Source organism: Oncorhynchus clarkii, chromosome 24, assembly GCF_045791955.1.
Source record: "Oncorhynchus clarkii lewisi isolate Uvic-CL-2024 chromosome 24, UVic_Ocla_1.0, whole genome shotgun sequence".
Taxonomy (NCBI): domain Eukaryota; kingdom Metazoa; phylum Chordata; class Actinopteri; order Salmoniformes; family Salmonidae; genus Oncorhynchus; species Oncorhynchus clarkii.
The window spans coordinates 12312300-12330453 of NC_092170.1; the positions used below are offsets into that span (position 1 = coordinate 12312300).

The 18154-nt window shown below is 42.8% G+C and overlaps 1 protein-coding gene across 1 annotated transcript in view; it reads right to left on the reverse strand.

Annotated features, from left to right (window-relative positions):
* Positions 1 to 18154, reverse strand: part of LOC139383145 (ras GTPase-activating protein 2-like) — a 43924-nt gene that overhangs the window by 11524 nt on the left and 14246 nt on the right. The window contains exons 6-18 of the mRNA XM_071127501.1: positions 11176 to 11259; positions 10960 to 11032; positions 10621 to 10697; positions 9774 to 9875; positions 7751 to 7901; positions 7121 to 7269; positions 6901 to 7015; positions 6645 to 6719; positions 6389 to 6512; positions 5498 to 5604; positions 2998 to 3084; positions 2476 to 2553; positions 2246 to 2319 (exon numbers count right to left, since the gene is read on the reverse strand). Of these exons, the coding sequence (XP_070983602.1) occupies positions 2246 to 2319; positions 2476 to 2553; positions 2998 to 3084; positions 5498 to 5604; positions 6389 to 6512; positions 6645 to 6719; positions 6901 to 7015; positions 7121 to 7269; positions 7751 to 7901; positions 9774 to 9875; positions 10621 to 10697; positions 10960 to 11032; positions 11176 to 11259 (1296 nt within the window). The remainder of the gene's footprint in view (positions 1 to 2245; positions 2320 to 2475; positions 2554 to 2997; positions 3085 to 5497; positions 5605 to 6388; positions 6513 to 6644; positions 6720 to 6900; positions 7016 to 7120; positions 7270 to 7750; positions 7902 to 9773; positions 9876 to 10620; positions 10698 to 10959; positions 11033 to 11175; positions 11260 to 18154) is intronic.

Consider the following 18154-nt stretch of genomic DNA (forward strand, 5'->3'; position numbering starts at 1 on the left):
CCCCGTCGATGTGAATGGGGGCGTGTTCGGCCCTCCTTTTCCTGTAGTCCACGATCATCTCCTATGTCTTGCTCACATTGAGGGAGAGGTTGTTGTCCTAGCACCACACTGCCAGGTCTCTGACCTCCCTATAGGCTGTCTCATCGTTGTCGGTGATCAGGCCTACCACTGTTGTGTCATCAAACGTAATGATGGTGTTGGAGTCGTGCCTGGCCACGCTGTTGTGGGTGAACAGGGAGTACAGGAGGGGATTAATCACGCACCCCTGAGGGGCCCCTGTGTTGAGGATCAGCGTGGCAGATGTTGTTGCCTACTCTTACGACCTGGGTGCGGCCCACCAGGAAGTCCAGGATCCAGTTACAGAGGGAGGTGTTTAGTCCCAGGGTCCTTCGCTTAATGATGAGCTTCGTGGGCACTATGGTGTTGAATGCTGAGCTGTAGTCAATGAACAGCATTCTCACATAGGTGTTCCTTTTGTCCAGGTGGGAAAGGGCAGTGTGGAGTACAATTGAGATTGTGTCATCTGTGGATCTGTTGGGGCAGTATGCGAATTGGAGTGGGTCTAGAGTTTCCGGGATGATGGTGTTGACTTGAGCCATGACTACTGACATGACTGCTGCGGGCGGTAGTCATTTAGGCAGGTTACAGGGCCTTAGGCATAGGGACTATGGTGGTCTGCTTGAAACATGTAGATATTACAGACTCGGTCAAAGAGAGGTTGAAAATGTCAGTGTAGACTAGAGGTCGACCGATTAGGATTTTTCAACACCGATACCGATTATTTGAGGACCAAAAAAGCCGATACCGATTAAAATCGGCCGATTTTTTTATATTTTTTATTTGTAATAATGACAATTACAACAATACTGAATGAACACTTATTTTAACCTAATATAATACATCAATAAATCAATTTAGCCTCAAATAAATAATGAAACCTGTTCAATTTGGTTTAAATAATGCAAAAATAAAGTGCTAGAGCATTGGACTAGTTAACCATAAGGTTGCAAGATTGAATCCCCGAGCTGACATGGTAAAAATCTGTCATTCTTCCCCTGAACAAGGCCGTTAACCCACCGATCCTAGGCCGTCATTGAAAATAAGAATGTGTTCTTACCTGACTTGCTTCGTTAAATAAAGTTGTAAAAAAATAATTATATATAATAAAAAAAAAAATTGGCAAAAATCGGCATCCAAAATTACCGATTTCCGATTGTTATGAAAACTTGAAAATCGGCCCTAATTAATCGGTCAACCTCTAGTGTAGACCCTTGCCAGTTGGTCCACGCATGCTCAGAGTGCACGTTATGGTAATCCGTCTGGCCCCACAGCCTTGTGAATGTTGACCGGTTTAAAAAGTCTTGCTCACATCGGCTACGGAGAGCGTGATCACCCATCGCCCGGAACAGCTGGTGCTCTCATGCATGCTTCAGTGTTGCTTGCCTCGAAGCAAGCATAAAAAAGGCATTTAGCTCGTCTGGTAGGCTCGTGCCACTGGGGAGCTCGCGGCTGGGTTTCCCTTTTTTAGTCTAATGGTTTGCAAGTCCTGCCACATCAGACAAGTGTCAGAGCCGGTGTAGTAGGATTCAATCTTAGTAATCTATTAATGCTTTGGCTGTTTGAGAGCAGTGCGGAATTTCTTATAAGCGTCCAGATTAGTGTTCCACTCCTTGAAAGCGGCAGCTCTAACCTTTAGCTCGGTTCGGATGTTGCCTGTAATCCACAGCTTCTGGTTGGGATATGTACGTACGGTCGCTGTGGGGACGACGTCGTCGATGCACTTATTGATGAAGCCGGTGACTGAGGTGGTATACTCCTCAATGTCATTGGATGAAACCCAGAACATCCAGTCTGTGCTAGCAAAACAGTCCTGTAGCGTAGCATCCACGTCATCTGACAACGTCCGTATTGACCGAGTCACTGGTACTTCTTGATTCCTGCTTACAAGCAAAAACTTTAGCAGGAGGACAGAATTATGGTCAGATTTGCCAAATGGAGGGCGAGGGAGAGCTTTGTACACGTCTCTGTGTGTGGAGTAAAGGTGGTCTAGAGTTTTTTTCTTCTTCCTCTGGTTGCACATGTGACATGCTGGTAGAAATGAGGTAAAAACAGATCTAAGTTTGCCTGCATTAAAGTCCCCGGCCACTAGGAGCGCCACTTCTGGATGAACATTTTCTTGCTTGCTTATGGCCTTATACAGCTCGTTGAGTGTGGTCTTAGTGTCAGCTGGATGTGAGCCACTCACCCCTCTTTGAGAACCACAGAATCCTCCACCCCGCTGGACTCCTTACTGATGTTGGAAGAGATCTCGTCTAGGAACTACAGACAAATACACAATGTTAGAGGGAAACACCATGCAAAATCAGCAATGCAAAAAAAAAACGAACATGGAAAACTGATTGGTGAGTTTTGACACGTGGTCTACAAAATCTAAAAAATATAATGTAATAGGAAGGTTCACAACCAACAACTCACCTTTTTTACTTTTCCAATACATTTGTCTTCTTGGAATGATTTGAAGAAATCGTACATGTATGATTCTTTAAAACTAGACTAAAGACAAAAACACAGACAAAAAAGTGTTACTTTTGCTCAGAGCAGACCTACAGACAACCCACGGGGCAAAAACGGGTTAAATCAACGTTGTTTCCACATCATTTCAACACCCCAAAATCTATTTGATGATGTTGAATCAACATGGAAAACTAATTGGATTTGCAAAAAGTCATCAATAAGGGCATTGTTTTTTTGTTGTTGTCGACTTTTAACATAAATCCAATGACATGGTGAAATGTTTTGTTGATTTGACGTTGAATTCACATTAGTTGACAACTCAACCAAATGTTTATCAAAAATAGACCCTCAACTGATGTGCCCAGTGGGAATGAATGATATGATAGACATGTTGACTGACTGATAGACACACAAGGGAAGATTGATAAATTGATTGGTGGGCATGTTGACAGGCTGATAAGACAGACATACATGAATACATACCAGTTTGTTTTTGGACAGGCTACCCCAGCTCCCCAGAGTCTGGATGGTCTTGGAGATTAGAGTGAGTGTTCGGGAGACCTCTAGGTCCTGACAGATGAGTGTACAAAAGACGTCAAATACCAGGGTCATGTTTTAGGCACCGAACGGAATACAATTATTTTTATTTTATTTTTTTAAACAGGGAGGGACTAGCTGTGCTTGTCCAATAACTTATTGTCAATTAAACACTTGTGCTCATTGCCATTTCAAAATGTTTTTTGTTGTTGTATAAATCTATCCGTTGCGTGGCCTAATGAATATGACCGTTTATATCACAAAAATGTGTTTCCCAATGATGATTGGGAAACACATTTTTCAGAAATCAGTGTAAAAACAGTCAGCTTATGTGAATATGCATCAAAACATTTTTGGAATCTAATCAAGTTTCTCAAATCAGTCATGGGGGACCCTCATTTTTTGTTCTAACCCAGTACTAAACACTCCTAACTCAGTCAATCAAGGGTTTGATGATAGGTTGAGTATTCGAATCAGGTGTGTAATTGCTGGGTTAGAATAAAAATGTGCTCTCCCCGAGCGTCCCCCAGGAATTAAATCAAAAACACTTGTCATCTACCCTTCCAAATATGCAAGTTTTGAGATTCAAGAATTACTAAGCATTTTTGTCTTGTTCAGCCTTTGTCATCTCTTATTATGGAACAGTTATTTTACTAACATAAATCATTACACACCATTCCACCATTTTGGAAATAAGTGAAATTCCAATGTACATGCATGTAATTACATCATTGCATGCAACATGTACAGTATATGTGTTGTATGATGTAGGCCTACAGTGAATGTACATTTCACATTTAAAGTCACTGCTACTTAGTTCTGCTGTGCTAAATGGCTTCTTTGCATGCTTTTTAGTAAGCACTGGTTTCAAAGGAGTTTCAGCTTGCCACAGAATTCTCCCTGTTAAGAAAGGGTCCAACCGCTCCCTTCAGCTCCATCTGAAGATGACCTTCTGGGAATGATAGAAGGCAAACCTCCATCTCCTCAGAGGTCTAATAGTCTTCAGCATCAACAACACTTCATACGCAACCACTGGCCGGCGGATTAGAGGAGAGTAGTACCACACACACACACACACACACACACACACACCTCTGGTCCCTCACCGCACCATCCTAAATTGATTACAGATTCTCTAAACATCCTTTTTAAGGACCAATGAGCATGTACTTCTGGAGTAAATATCATTCACAGACTCTTACTGTATTTAAATGGCCTGAAATGCTTTTAGCGATGCTCACGTTCAACCACATATCCCTTAAGAGAACTTGGGTATGGGCTTACTGCAGTAATCTAAGTGAAAGGATTGTCCTGGGATTTTGCACCAAAAAAAATAGGCCTATCACCTGTAGGACCACATTCTAACATTTAGGCTACAGTACAGGTACATTTACTAATAAATGACATGGTAAAATGCTAATTAGGCCAACACAGTAATATCATAGGCTACATGGGATTCATTAGAATAACTTGGCTAAAAATTCAGTAGAAGGCTAGACCTAGTGCAACTTTATTATAAAACAGTTGACTGATGTTTCAAGCTTGGTTTAGCCTACTTTTTATTTATATTTTACCTTTATTTAACTAGGCAAGTCCGTTAAGAACAAATTCTTATTTTCAATGACGGCCTAGGAACAGCGGGTTTAAAAAGGGCAGAGGGGGCAGAATGACAGAGTTGTACCTTGTCAGCTCGGGGATTTGAACTTGCAACCTTCCGGTTACTAGTCCAACGCTCTAACCACTAGGCTACCCTGCCACTTTACAAAGGTGTTCCCGGATTTCGATGTTTGTTTTTCTTTGTTGCTGATGTGGTCACTGCTGGAGCGATTTGTTCATGGAAGAGTGTGATATTTGGGATGTTCTTTTGGGATGTTCAATTCTTTTTTTGTTGTAGAATGACTGAGGTCGACACCTGTGATTTTTATTTTTAAAGAACACCTTACTCAAATGCATGAAAATTGATAGTGCAAGATTTTGGCAATGAAGCCCTTTTGCTACTTACCTAGAGTCAGATGAACTCATGGATACCATTTTTGTCTCTGTGTGCAGTTTGAAGGACATTTAAGGTAGTTTCGCAAGCCATTGCTAACTAGCCATTGCTGCAAGCTGTTCCTATAACTAGCTGCTTCCAAAGACTTCAAGTCACTGTGCTAATGCTAGTTAGCAATTCAGTCACTGTGTTAATGCTAGTTAGCAATTCAGTCACTGTGCTAATGCTAGTTAGCAAATGCTAACTTCAAACTACATGCAGACATAAAAATGGTGAGAATGAGAATCTTGCACTAACTCTGGGTAAGTAGAAAAAATGTGAGGAGTCGCTGCTAAATGAATATAGGGGGAGCACTTCACGTCTAAGTAGCTATACTATATCACTACAGCGTAAACACAAGGGATACCTCCGATGTGACACAAAAGTAAAAAAATATAGGCATATGGGCGTACTCACAGGATGGTGTGGGCGGAGCTGGAAGGTGTGTGGTGAGAGAACGGCGACGGCAAAGAAGCGCAGGAACACGAAGCTGCTGACCGCCGAATACTGGACATGAGGATCATCTGCAGGGGAGAGGAGGAAGGGAGAGAAGGAGACAGGTGAAGGAAAAAGAAAACCAAAGCTCAGCTTGCTCCCTGTCCTTATCCATTGACTGCTCAATGGTAAGAAAACAAGGATGTCGTTTTTTGTTTTGGGTGAGCTATCCCTTTAAAAAAGGTGCCAATTCATATAAGCATGGTGGTTAATGAGAACATGACTTACACCAAGCTCCAACACTAGCTTTTACTTGAAGGGCCTCTGTCATACATACTACGGGACAACCTCCTGCACTTTAGTCAGGCTTCTGGCTCCACCTCATGGTGGACATGGTCTCTACAACATGCTGCTTACTGATGGAAGATACTTTATATAAAAAAAAAAAAAGACTCTGATAAAGTAACTAGATAATACTTGGGAAAGACTGGCATAATATTTCTGTATCTAATCTATCATCTTTTCTTTTGGATAGAGACCTGGACCAGTCTACACAAATGCTTATAACAGGATCTACACGAGATCAACTCGATATTTGCGGTATGAAAACATCTCAGAAACATTTTTGTAGTTAGTGGACGTTCTCTCTAATGTGATGAGGCACAGTAAGTATCGATGAGAGAGCTGTGACTGAGGAATAGGGTTACAAAACTCCAGAAACTTTCCCGGAAAGTTCGACAAACCACCAAACTGAGTTTTTTTTAAACCCGGGAACTTTGGAAAGTTTTCCGGAATTTTGAAATCATGCTGAGGATGAGGAGGTAGGATGAAGGTGAGTAGAGAGGATAAAGATGCGTGTGATGCCCTGCTCACCTGGGAATCGCTTGGAGGCCAGTTGACGCAGCGAGCGGAACACGTCACACATGAGCGGGGGACAGCTGGAGCTGGATTGGGTGATGGACGAGAACACCTTCTGAACGTACCCCTGCAGGTTCTCCTGGAGAGAGGACGGACACACACGTTGTGAACACACACACACACGTCGCTTCTTAACACTTCATTCTGTATACCACCCCACCACTACACAATATACTGATAGACAGCTTGCGATGCACCGGACAAACTGTACCTTGTTGACCTCAACGTTATCTCCCTCTTTCAGTTTGATCGGGTCAATCTCACAGGTTTTGTTTGATTCACAAATCTACAAAATAAATTGAAGATGTTATGCTGAGTTTTGCATGCATTTTCAAACATGTTGTTCCTAGGTTAATGAGCTTTTATGATTTGGTTCATAGCACGGCTTACTTCTTAGGATCTGTGTTAATCTATGATATAATCAATTTGCTCACATCATTACCTAGGTAACATATGATGTACATTACCTCATCCAGTACAGGCTTCAGGGTGACCGTCAAGTAGCTCCGCCCTACAATCTTCATCATGTCATCGATGCAGCGCGTTGCCAGGGAGTTGCCACGGAAAATGGTGTTGGCCTCCCTAGACAGACAAGACCGGGTTCAGAGGTCAGGATACCTATTCACTTTATTGAGCACTACTTTTGTCCAGAGCTCATAGGGCCGAGGAGAAGTGTGTCCTACTCACTGAGTGTTCTCCAGCTCCAGGGCAGCGATGGCGGAGACGAAGGACACCAGGCGGCTGTGGTGGAGTAGCAGGCGGACCACGGGCAGCACCGCCTCATACCTCTCCCTGCAGATGTCCCCCAGAATGTGGGCCGCTGACGCCGAGATGGGCTGAGACGGAGAAGAGCGATAAATAGAGACAGAGATAAAGGCACCATACCGTGAGCGATGATTGGTCAGCCACTAATGGTTATTGGTTGACTGCAATTCCACATGTATAAAGCCACCACTCATGACAAATTACTGGCAACGGTGTGGAATACAATGTGGGGGCTGTGGGCGATGTTTGACCAGTGACAGTTTTAACCGATTGTCGGTCCTACGCGTCCTCTATTGTACACTCACAACTTTCTTCCTTTTAAGGGATACTTCGGGATTTTGGCAATGATGCCCTTTATCTACTTCCCATTTTTATGTCCAGTATAACAGAAGTTAGAGGTAGTTTCGCGAGCCAAAGCTAACTAGCGTTAGTGCAATGACTGGAAGTATCAGCTAGCAACTCCTTTAAGTTCCTTAATGAGCATAATGTACCATTCAGACAGACCGACAGACAGGAGCAGGTATGTGAATTAGACAGGTCTGAGGTTAGCACCTTAATGTCTGGGGACTTGAGCAGCAGCGTGCGGAGCGGTGTGTAGCAGGCGGATGGCAGCACATTGTCTTCTGTGTAGGTTACGTTGAGCCTCAGAGAGCCCAGGTCGTCTGTCTTGGACTTCCCGTTCCCTTTAGGCTGGAGGAGATACCTGTGGAGCAGGGGAAAGACACCCAACAAAAACACACCCAGTCAGCTATACAGAGTGATGGCCAACCGACACATTTGTTTTTGACAGTGGGTTGGGTTGCACATTTACCAGAATTTCACAACCCTAGTGGTGAGACGCAAATGATACTCATTTCATATGTATAAACTGTATTCTAGTGAATGCCACTCCGACATTACTTATCCTAATATTTATATATTTCTTAATTCCATTATTTTACTTTTAGATGTGTGTATATTTTTGTGAATTGTTAGATACTACAGCACTTTTGGAGCTAGGAACACAAGCATTTCACTACACCCGGAATAACATCTGCTAAATATTTGTATAGTTGTGGGTCTGTATGTTACAGTGTGCATGTAACGATCATCCCTCCCTTTCTCTCTACACACTAGTCTCAAGGCCCTCATGCCAAACGCATAGATCAGTATCTGCATAATCCCTTATCACCTAGATGCGCGCACACACACTGTTTACAGAACGCCACCATCGCAGTGTTCAAAGCAGTCTGAGGACACAAAGGAAGGAACCGGTCAAAAGTTAACACAGATATAGAGTTGCTAGACCGGGGGACAGGATCTGGCACAGGTTAATCTCCAGGTGCTACACAGAATTGTTTATCATTTTGAAAACAGCTGTTTGAAACCACTGTTTAAAGCTGGTGGACCAAAACCGAAAGCAACTTTCGGTTTTGGTCTACCAGCTACAAAACAGCTGTAAAAACTATATTTGTTGTGTTACAATTTAGACGGTACAATGATTCCCTACACTATTCAGTGCTTGTTTTCTCAGATAAACTGAAATTGAGCTAAAAGTATCGCATTTTAGCAACCAGGAAATGACAGAGCGATTTCCACTAGATAAAAGTCAGAACAGTTTTCGCAGTTTGACAACAGATGCCGCTCCGGCAGGAGAAATCAATAGGAGCATTTTACAGCCAATCAGTGCTGAGGAGTATTTCTGTCTGTAATAAAGCGCTTTAGTGGGGGAAAACTCGTTCTGATTGGCTGGGCCTGGCTCCCCAATGGGTGGGCCCATGTCCTCCAAGGCCCCCCCAGTCATGTGAAAGCCATAGATTAGGGCCTAATTTATTTATTTCAATATTCATTTCCTTATATGAACTGTAACTAAGTCAAATCTTTGAAATTGTTGCATTTATATTTTTGTTCAGATTAATAATGAATAAGACTATATGGACGGGGGGGGGGGGGGGGACCTGATCCTAGATCAGCAGTACTCCTACCCAGATTATTTCTGAGTATTGGCCCAGCTCTTTAACAGCCGCCCTACAATGTGCAGATATGATCTAGCATCCATGGATCTACGCGGAAAGAAACTCAGCACTGTGAGGGGTGTGACGTAGGAGCGTCGGATTCTGGTGGCTGATAAAACGAGGCGAGTAGCAGCGGAGTACGTAAGAGCCTCTGTGTCACGTCCCCGTATCTGTCCTTGTCATCTGCTAATCAGCCCATTCATGTCAGATAGCTAGCTAGCGCTGCAGTCAGATTACATTCTTCAGGTTGGGATCAGAAGCAGCAACAGGCGTGTGGCTGCGTGCAGTGAGTGCACAACGTGTCCATGTGAGAGAAGCGTGTAAAACTCACCCAATTTTTCTAGCAGACTATGTGGCTCGGTACATAAAGGAATAGGGTGCCACTTAGGATGCAATCAGTGCGTTTGAGTGTGTAGTTAGAAGTGAGAGCTGTGGGCTCCTATGGGCACGCGAATGCTACATGCACCTTTGCATATTGGTGTGTCAGTATGTGAAATCTCCCAAGTTGGTGTGAGAAACCTGGCTCGGAAGCATCAGGAAGACAAATGTGTGAGGTGAACCTGCGATGTCACCGTTCTTACCAGGCCCTGTGAATGTGGTCATTTCGTAGAATCTTGACAGATACCCGCGTCTCCCCAAGGAAAACATCCTGCGCCAAATTCCCATTGTTCCACAAGTCAACTCTGCAGAGGAGCACAGAGAGAGAGATTCCAATCACACATACTAATTGAATGTGATATTTGCAAATACGTTTAACTTTCTTTTTTATCTACAAATAAGGGACCAATGCCCCTTCCCTTTCCAAACATACCACTTCACTATTGGCTGACTGACACACTCACAGAAAACACAACCACATAGATATCTTAACACAAACACAAAATACACTGAAGTGTTGGTCTTTACCTGTGTGAAGTATACAAATTGCAGTACACTTCAAAAATACACATGCGATTAAAATCACCTCAAATCCAAACCTGAAAGTTATGCATGCGTGTTTACCTCTCTGCCCAGCCTAGTCTTACCCCACTGTAAACCCAGTGAGCTATGTGTCAGTCCGCTGTAAGTGATGCAAACAGAGACAACCCCCACAGATCCTTAACCACCATTTTTGCATTACACACTACACCTGTTGTGACAAACACAATTACAATCAAATCTGGTTTAATTCAAAACACCCTGAAAACCCTCTCCCCGACTACAGATGACAAGTCACTCCAGAGAGATGGAGGTATGGTGGTCTGTTTGCCAGTGTGGGGAAAAACCAACCCACAGATGTTCTGTCAAAGGTCAGAAGGAAAATGGAGGGAAAAAGAGAAGTAAAAGAAAGAAGAGAAGAGCGAACATAGCGGAAAGATGAGGGAAAAATAAGAGAAAATTGAAGGAAGAAAGAAAAGAAGAGGAAACAAGAAGAGATGGCACACTCACTTGATCTCCAGCTTTTCAATGTCTTCCTCCTCTACTTGGAAATGAGACTTTTTTGTGTAACTGTTGGGCCTTGTGACCTGGGGACATCAACAAGACGGAATTTACATCAGTCTTCTCCAGCAAATAACAACTCATGAATTGTCAAAAATCAGACAGACACCTAAGTTGCATTCATTAAGGCATGCAACGGAAAATGGTTGAAATGTTTTTGGAATGGAAAACTAATGTGAGCATTTCTTAATGGACAAGTCCTGGTTGTCCCTTCCTGTTTTAGTCAGTTTTCTTCAATTTGGAAGAAAACTGAGATGACATGAGCTGCCAGATATAAATTACATTTACCTCAAAGTAAAAGGTTTCCTCAAACTGAGGGTCACTGGTCTTCTTTTTCACCTTTGTTTTCTTCTGGTCAAACCTAAGGAGATAGAAGAGTCAGAAATATACTCAAACCTTTCTCATGGGGGTCTATATGAAAGAATATTTTTTTTTTAATAATGCCTAAAATTGAAGTGAGCCCGAAATTATGTTCCACTGCAGAGGACGGTAGTCGAGTCTTACCTGGCAGGCCCAACGAGCGAGACAGTGGCATACGGGTCACAGTTCTGTCCACTGATCAGAGGCAAGCCCTGGCATTCTATTATCCTGGGGGAGACAAAAGCAACGGGAGATTGACATTAGTGTTTCTCAGATCAATTGACTGTGTTCTGACTATCTGACCTACCACTCACAATGTGCCACATAGATGACATATGCATGCTACAAAAACTGTAAAACATGCACATGACATTTTTGTGTATTCATTAAAAAAGGGAAATGTCACAATTTTTAAACTTCCTATTCATCACCTCCAGCACCACCCCTAACCAACATGTGAAAATGGCACATTTCTATGTTATGAAGTAAAAAAAAGATAGAGGAAGATACATTTCCAGTGCATTGTGTGATTTTAACCAATTATGAGTAGTCATTACCTACTAATGATCTAATAAAATCAGTTGATGTCATTGGAAACACTTATCTTCCTCAATCTTTTTAACTTCAAAACATAGAAACTTGCCATTTTCACTTACAATACATGACCAAAAGTATGTGGGCACCTGCTCATCCCAAAATCATGGGCATTAATATGGAGTTGGTCAACCCTTTGGTGCTATAACAGTCTCCACTCTTCTGGGAAGGCTTTCCACTAGATGTTAGAACATTGCTGCAGGGACTTCCATTCAGCCCCACAAGAACATTAGTGAGGTCGGACACTGATTTTGGGCGATTAGGCCTGGCTCGCAGTCGCCGTTCCAATTAATCAAAAACGTGTTTGATGGGGTTGAGGTCAGGGCTCTGTGCAGGACAGTCAAGTTCTTCCACACCGATCGACAAATCATTTCTGTATGGACCTCGCTTTGTGCATGGGGGCATTGTCATGCTGAAACAGGTAAGGGCCTTCCCCAAACTGTTGCCACAAAGTTGGAAGCACAGAATGATCTAGAATGTCATTGTTTGCTGTAGCGTTAAGATTTCCCTTTACTGGAACTAAGGGGCCTAGCGCGGATCATGAAAGACAGCCCCAGACCATTATTCTTCCTCCACCAAACTTTACCGTTGGCACTATGCAGTCGGGCAGGTAGCGTTTTCCTTGCATTCGCCAAACCCAGATTGGTCCGTCGGACTGCCAGATGGTGAAGCGTGACTCATCACTCCAGAGAACGTGTTAAAACTGCTCCAGAGTTCAATGGCAGCGAGCTTTACACCACTTCAGCAAATGCTTGGCATTGAACATTAGGCTTGTGTGCGGCTGCTCGGCCATGGAAACCCATTTCATGAAGCTCCCGACGATCAGTTCTTGTGCTGACGTTGCTTCCAGAGGCAGTTTGGAACTCGGTTGTGAGTGTTGCTACCGAGGACAGATTTTTACACGCTTCAGCACTCAGGGGTCCTGTTCTGTGAGCTTGTGTCGCCTACCACTTTGCAGCTGAGCCGTTGATGCTCCTAGACGTTTCCACTTTACAATAACGGCACTTACAGTTGACCATGGCAGCTCTAGCAGGGCAGAAATTTGACGAACTGACTTGTTGACAAGGTGGCATCCTATGACGGTGCCACGTTGAAAGTCACTGAGCTCTTCAGTACAGGTCAGTCCACTGCCAATGTATGGAGATTGCATGGCTGTGTGCTCAATTATATACACCTGTCAGCAACATGTGTTGCTGAAATAGCCAAATCCACTCATTTGAAGGCGAGAGGACAAGTACATTAGAGTGTCTAGTTTGAGAAACAGACACCTCACAAGTCCTCAACTGGCAGCTTCATTAAATAGTAACCGCAAAACACCAGTCTCAACATCAACAGTAAGTCCCTCTGTGTTCCTTTGCGCATCTTAATCTTTTATTTTTATTGACCAGTCTGAAATATGGCTTCTTCTTTGCAACTCTGCCATGAAGGCCAGCATCCCAGAGTCACCTCTTCACTGTTGATGTTGAGACTGGTGTTTTGCGAGTACTATTTAATTAAGCTGCCAGTTGGGGACTTGTGAGGCATCTGTTTCTCAAACTAGACACTAATGAATTTGTCCTCTTGCTCAGTTGTGCCTCACACTCTTTTTTTCTATTCTGGTTAGAGACAGTTTGCGCTGTAGTACACAGCGTTGTACAAGATCTTCAGTTTCTTGGCAACTTCTCACATGGAACAGCCTTCGTTTCTCAGAACAAGAATAGACTGAAGAGTTTCAGATGAAAGTGCATTGTTTCTGGTCATTTTGACCCTGTAACCGATCCCACAAATGCTGATGCTCCTGATGCTCTAAAGTTGTATTGCTTCTTTAAAAATCAGAACAACCGTTTTCAGCTGTGCTAACATAATTGCAAAAGGGTTTTCTAATGATCAATTAGCCTTTTAAAATGATAAACTTGTATTAGCTAACACAACGTGCCATTGGAACACAGGAGTGAGTGATGGTTGCTGATAATGGGTCTCTGTACACCTATGTAGATATTCCATTAAAATCAGCCATTTCCAGCTACATTAGTCATTTACAAAATCTACACTGTATTTCGGATCAATTTGATGTTATTTTAATGGACAAAAAAAGAAAAGGTGCTTTTCTTTCAAAAACAAGGACATTCTAAATGACCCCGACCTTTGAACGGCGGTGTAAATATTCAGACCCTCTGCTTTGAGACTAGAAATCAGTGATGTAAAGTACCTAAGTGAAAATACTACTTCAATAGTTGTTTTGGGTCTGTACTTTACCATTTATTTTTGACTACACTACATTCCTAAAGAAAATAAATGTACTTTTTACCCCTTACATTTTACCCTCACACCCAAAAGTACTCCTGACATTTTGAATACTTGCAAGGACAGAAATAGTCTAATTCACTTATCAAGAGAACATCCCTGGTCTTCCCTACGGATCTGGCAGACTCACTAAACACAAATGATTTGTTTGTGAAATTTGTCTGAGTGTTGAACTGTGCCCCTGGCTCTCAAAAGTGTTGTCTGGTTTGCTTAATAAGACATTTTAAATTATTTATACTTTTACTTTGATACTTAAGTATATTTCAAACCAAATACTTTTAGACTTTTACTCTAGTAGTATTTTACTGGATGAGTTTCACTTGAGTCATTTAAAAAAAATAAAAAAAATGTATGAAATTGGGTACTTTTTCCACCACTGCTTGAAATTGAGCTTAGGCGCATCCTGTTGCCATTGATCATCATTGAGATGTTTCTACAACTTGTAGTCCACCTGTGGTAAATTCAATTGACTGGATATGATTTGGAAAGGCACACACCGGTCTATATAAGATCCCAGTTGACAGTGCATGTCAGAGCAAAAACCAAGCCATGAGTTCGAAGGAATTGTCCGTAGAGCTCCGAGACAGGATTGGGTCAAGGCACAAATCTGGGGAAGGGTACTATCAAATGTCTGCAGTATTGAAGGTCCCCCAAAACACAGTGGCTTCCATTCTTAAATGGAAGAAGTTTGGAACCACCAAGACTCTTCCTAGAGCTGGCCGACCGGACAAACTGAGCAATCGGGGAGAAGGGCCTTGTTCAGAGAGGTGACCAAGAACCCGATGGTCACTCTGACAGAGCTCTATAGAGTTCCTCTGTGGAGATGGGAGAATCTTCCAGAAGGACAACCATCTCTGCAGCACTCCATCAATCAGGCCTTTATGGTAAAGTGGCCAGGCAGAAGCCACACCACAGTAAAAATAGACAATACAGCCCACTTGGAGTTTGCCAAAAGGCACCTCAAGACTCTCAGACCATGAGAAACAAGGTTCTGGTCTGATGAAACTAAGAACTCTTTGGTCTGAATGCAAGTGTCACGTCCGGTGGAAACCTGGCACCATCCCTAGGGTGAAGCATGGTGGTGGCAGCATCATACTGTGGGGATGTTTTTCAGCGGCAGGGACTGGGAGACTAGTCAGGATCGAGGATACGATGAACGGACCAAAGTAGAGAGATCCTGGATGAAAACCTGCTCCAGAGCACTCAGGACCTCAGACTGGGGTGAAGGTTCACCTTCCAACAGGACAACATCCCTAAGCACACAGCCAAGACAACGCAGGAGTGGCTTCGGGACAAGTCTCTGAATGTCCTTGAGTGGCCCAGCCAGAGCCCGGACTTGAACCTGATCGAACATCTCTGAAGAGACTTGAAAAATAGCTGTGCAGCAATGCTCCCCATCCAACCTGACAGAGCTTGAGAGGATCTGCAGAGAAGAATGGGAGAAACTCCCCAAATACAGGTGTGCCAAGCTTGTAGCATCATACCCAAGAAGACTCGAGGCTGTTATAGCTGCCAAATGTGCTTCAACAAAGTCCAGAGTAAAAGGTCTGAATACTTATGTAAACGTGGTCCATTTATTTTTGATATTTTTTGTAAAAATGTCTAAAAACGTGTTTCTGCTTTACCGTTATGGGGTATTGTGCGTTTTATTTATTTTTGTTACCTTTATTTATACAGGTTTTTTTCTCATTGAGATAACATCTCATTTCCAAGAGAGACCTGGTCCTGGACCTGTGTAGATTGATGAGGGGGTAAAAAAAACCCAACTATTTAATTCATTTTAGAATAAGGCTGTAACCTAGCAAAATGTGGAAAGGGTCAAGGGGTCTGAATGCACTGTATATAGTGTATGTTGATGTTCTGGTGGTGCTGGAGATGTTAAGTTGTCAAGTTATTTTGTAAAGTAAGGCTAGTACACTTTTACAACAAGTATCCATCCAACTGACAAAACAAATCTCGATTGAGGGTAGCAGCACATCCTGACTGGGCAGGTCATATTTCCAGAATAAGGGCTAGGTAAACACTAGACAGGATGCAATGCAAATTAGTAGCACAGGACGCAACCAAAAGTGTGAATGAATGAACAAATGAATAACAAATTAGCCAACTGTCAGAGAAGAGACAGGCAGAAAGACAGGAAGTGTAGGCATGGTTTGTCTTGGGCATAGGGTGTCATGACAATATTCCCAAACCACTCACTCAGCCATGGGACTAATAAACAGCCATCTATGATGCTGTAAGAATGACATCGCCATAGCCCAGTCAGTGCGTGTAGCAGTGACACAGACAACAACAGTGCACAAAGTGACGCAAGTGTGTGTGCCTGTGTGTGTCCTCCCTAGGGTTATTATTTAATTGTTTTACAATTGAATGACAAACCCGTTCATCCTAAATAAACCATAACCTTTAAAAGCATTGGTGTTTAATATATAAAATACATATTTTACACACCTATTTCACTATGTCAATATGTATTTGTTTAGCACATTTTTTGCCATCAAACTGGTGGCAGTTGTGAAAAAAGCTGGAAGAGTTGCAGAGTCCATTGAAAATAATGCCATAGTTGATTAATGCTTTTTAATAATTAGGCAATATTCTCTTGAACCATGTGGTCTATCCACTAGAAACTCATGGACACAAACGGAGTGTAAAAACATTGGCTGGATGTCCTTCGGGTGGTGGACCATTCTTGATACACACAGGAAACTGTTTAGCGTCAAAAACCCAGCAGCGTTGCAGTTCTTGACACAAACCCGTGCACCCTGGCACCAAATACCATACCCCGTTCAAAGCATAGGAGGTTGTTGTATCATCTTAATTGAGGAGGACGGGCTCGTGGTAATGGCTGGAGGGGAATATGTGGAATGGTATCAAATAAATAAAACACAATGGTTTCCATGTGTTTGATGCCATTCCATTCTCACCGTACCAACGCTGCTGGGAAAAATGAGAATGGCGCCGAAGGAAATGGCTGCCATTTTACGATCCTGTAACCATTTGTGTTTTTTTGCATTATTTGTAACTTATTTTGTACATAATGTTTCTGCCACTGTGTCTTATGACCGACAAGAGCTTCTAGATATCAGGACAGTGATTATTCACCCCGTACTGGAGGAACACTTTTTCTTCAACGAGTCAGACGGGAAGGACTTACTTCAGATGCACAACAAGGCCCTCATCCAAGTCATTCGCAGGAGAAAGAGGTATCGAGGATGAAGGTCCGGGTGTCTTGTAAGGATCCATCGCCGAGAGGGTAATCTACCCCTACCATCGGTCCTATTAGCCAACGTACAATCAATTGATAATAAAATAGACAAACTACGATCACGTATATCCTACCAACGGGAAACTGAAAACTGTAATATCTTATGTTTCACCGAGTCGTGGCTGAATGACAACATGAGTAACATACAGCTGGCGGGTTTTAAGCTTTTTCGTCAGGATAGAACAGCAGCCTCTGGTAAGACAAGGGGTCACAGTCTATGTATATTTGTAAACAACAGCTTGTGCAAAAAATCTAAGGAAGCCTCGAGGTTTTGCTCACCTGAGGTAGAGTATCTCATGATAAGCTGTAGACGACACGATCTACGTAGAGAGTTTATCTGTATTTTTCATAGCCGTCTATATACCACCACAAATCGATGCTGGCACTAAGACCGCAATCAATGAGCTGTACACTGCCATAAGAAAAAAGGAAAACGCTCAACCAGAGGCGGCGCTCCTAGTGGCCTGGGGACTTGAATGCAGGGAAACTAATATCCGTTTTTCCAAATTTATACCGGCATGTTAAAAATGTGCAACCAGAGGGGGGAGAGGAGAGGGGGAAAAAATAATGTAAAAAAAAATAAATAAAAAAAAAAAAAAAAAAAAAAAAATAGACCACCTTTACTCCACACACAAACGCGTACAAATCTCTCCTCGCCCTCCATTTGACCATAAGCAAAAACTAAAGCAGGAAGCACCAGTGATTCGGTCAATAAGAAAGTGGTCAGATGAAGCAAAGGCTAAGCTACAGGACTGTTTTGCTAGCACAGACTGGAATATGTTCCCGGGATTCTTTCAATGGCATTGAGGAGTACACCACATCGGTCACCGACTTCATCAATTAAGTGCAATGATGACGACGTCATCCCCACAGTGACCGTACGTACATACCCCAACCAGAAGCCATGGATTACAGCCAACATCCGCACTGAGCTAAAATGGTAGAGCTTCCGCTTTCAAGGAGAGGGACTCTAACTCGGAA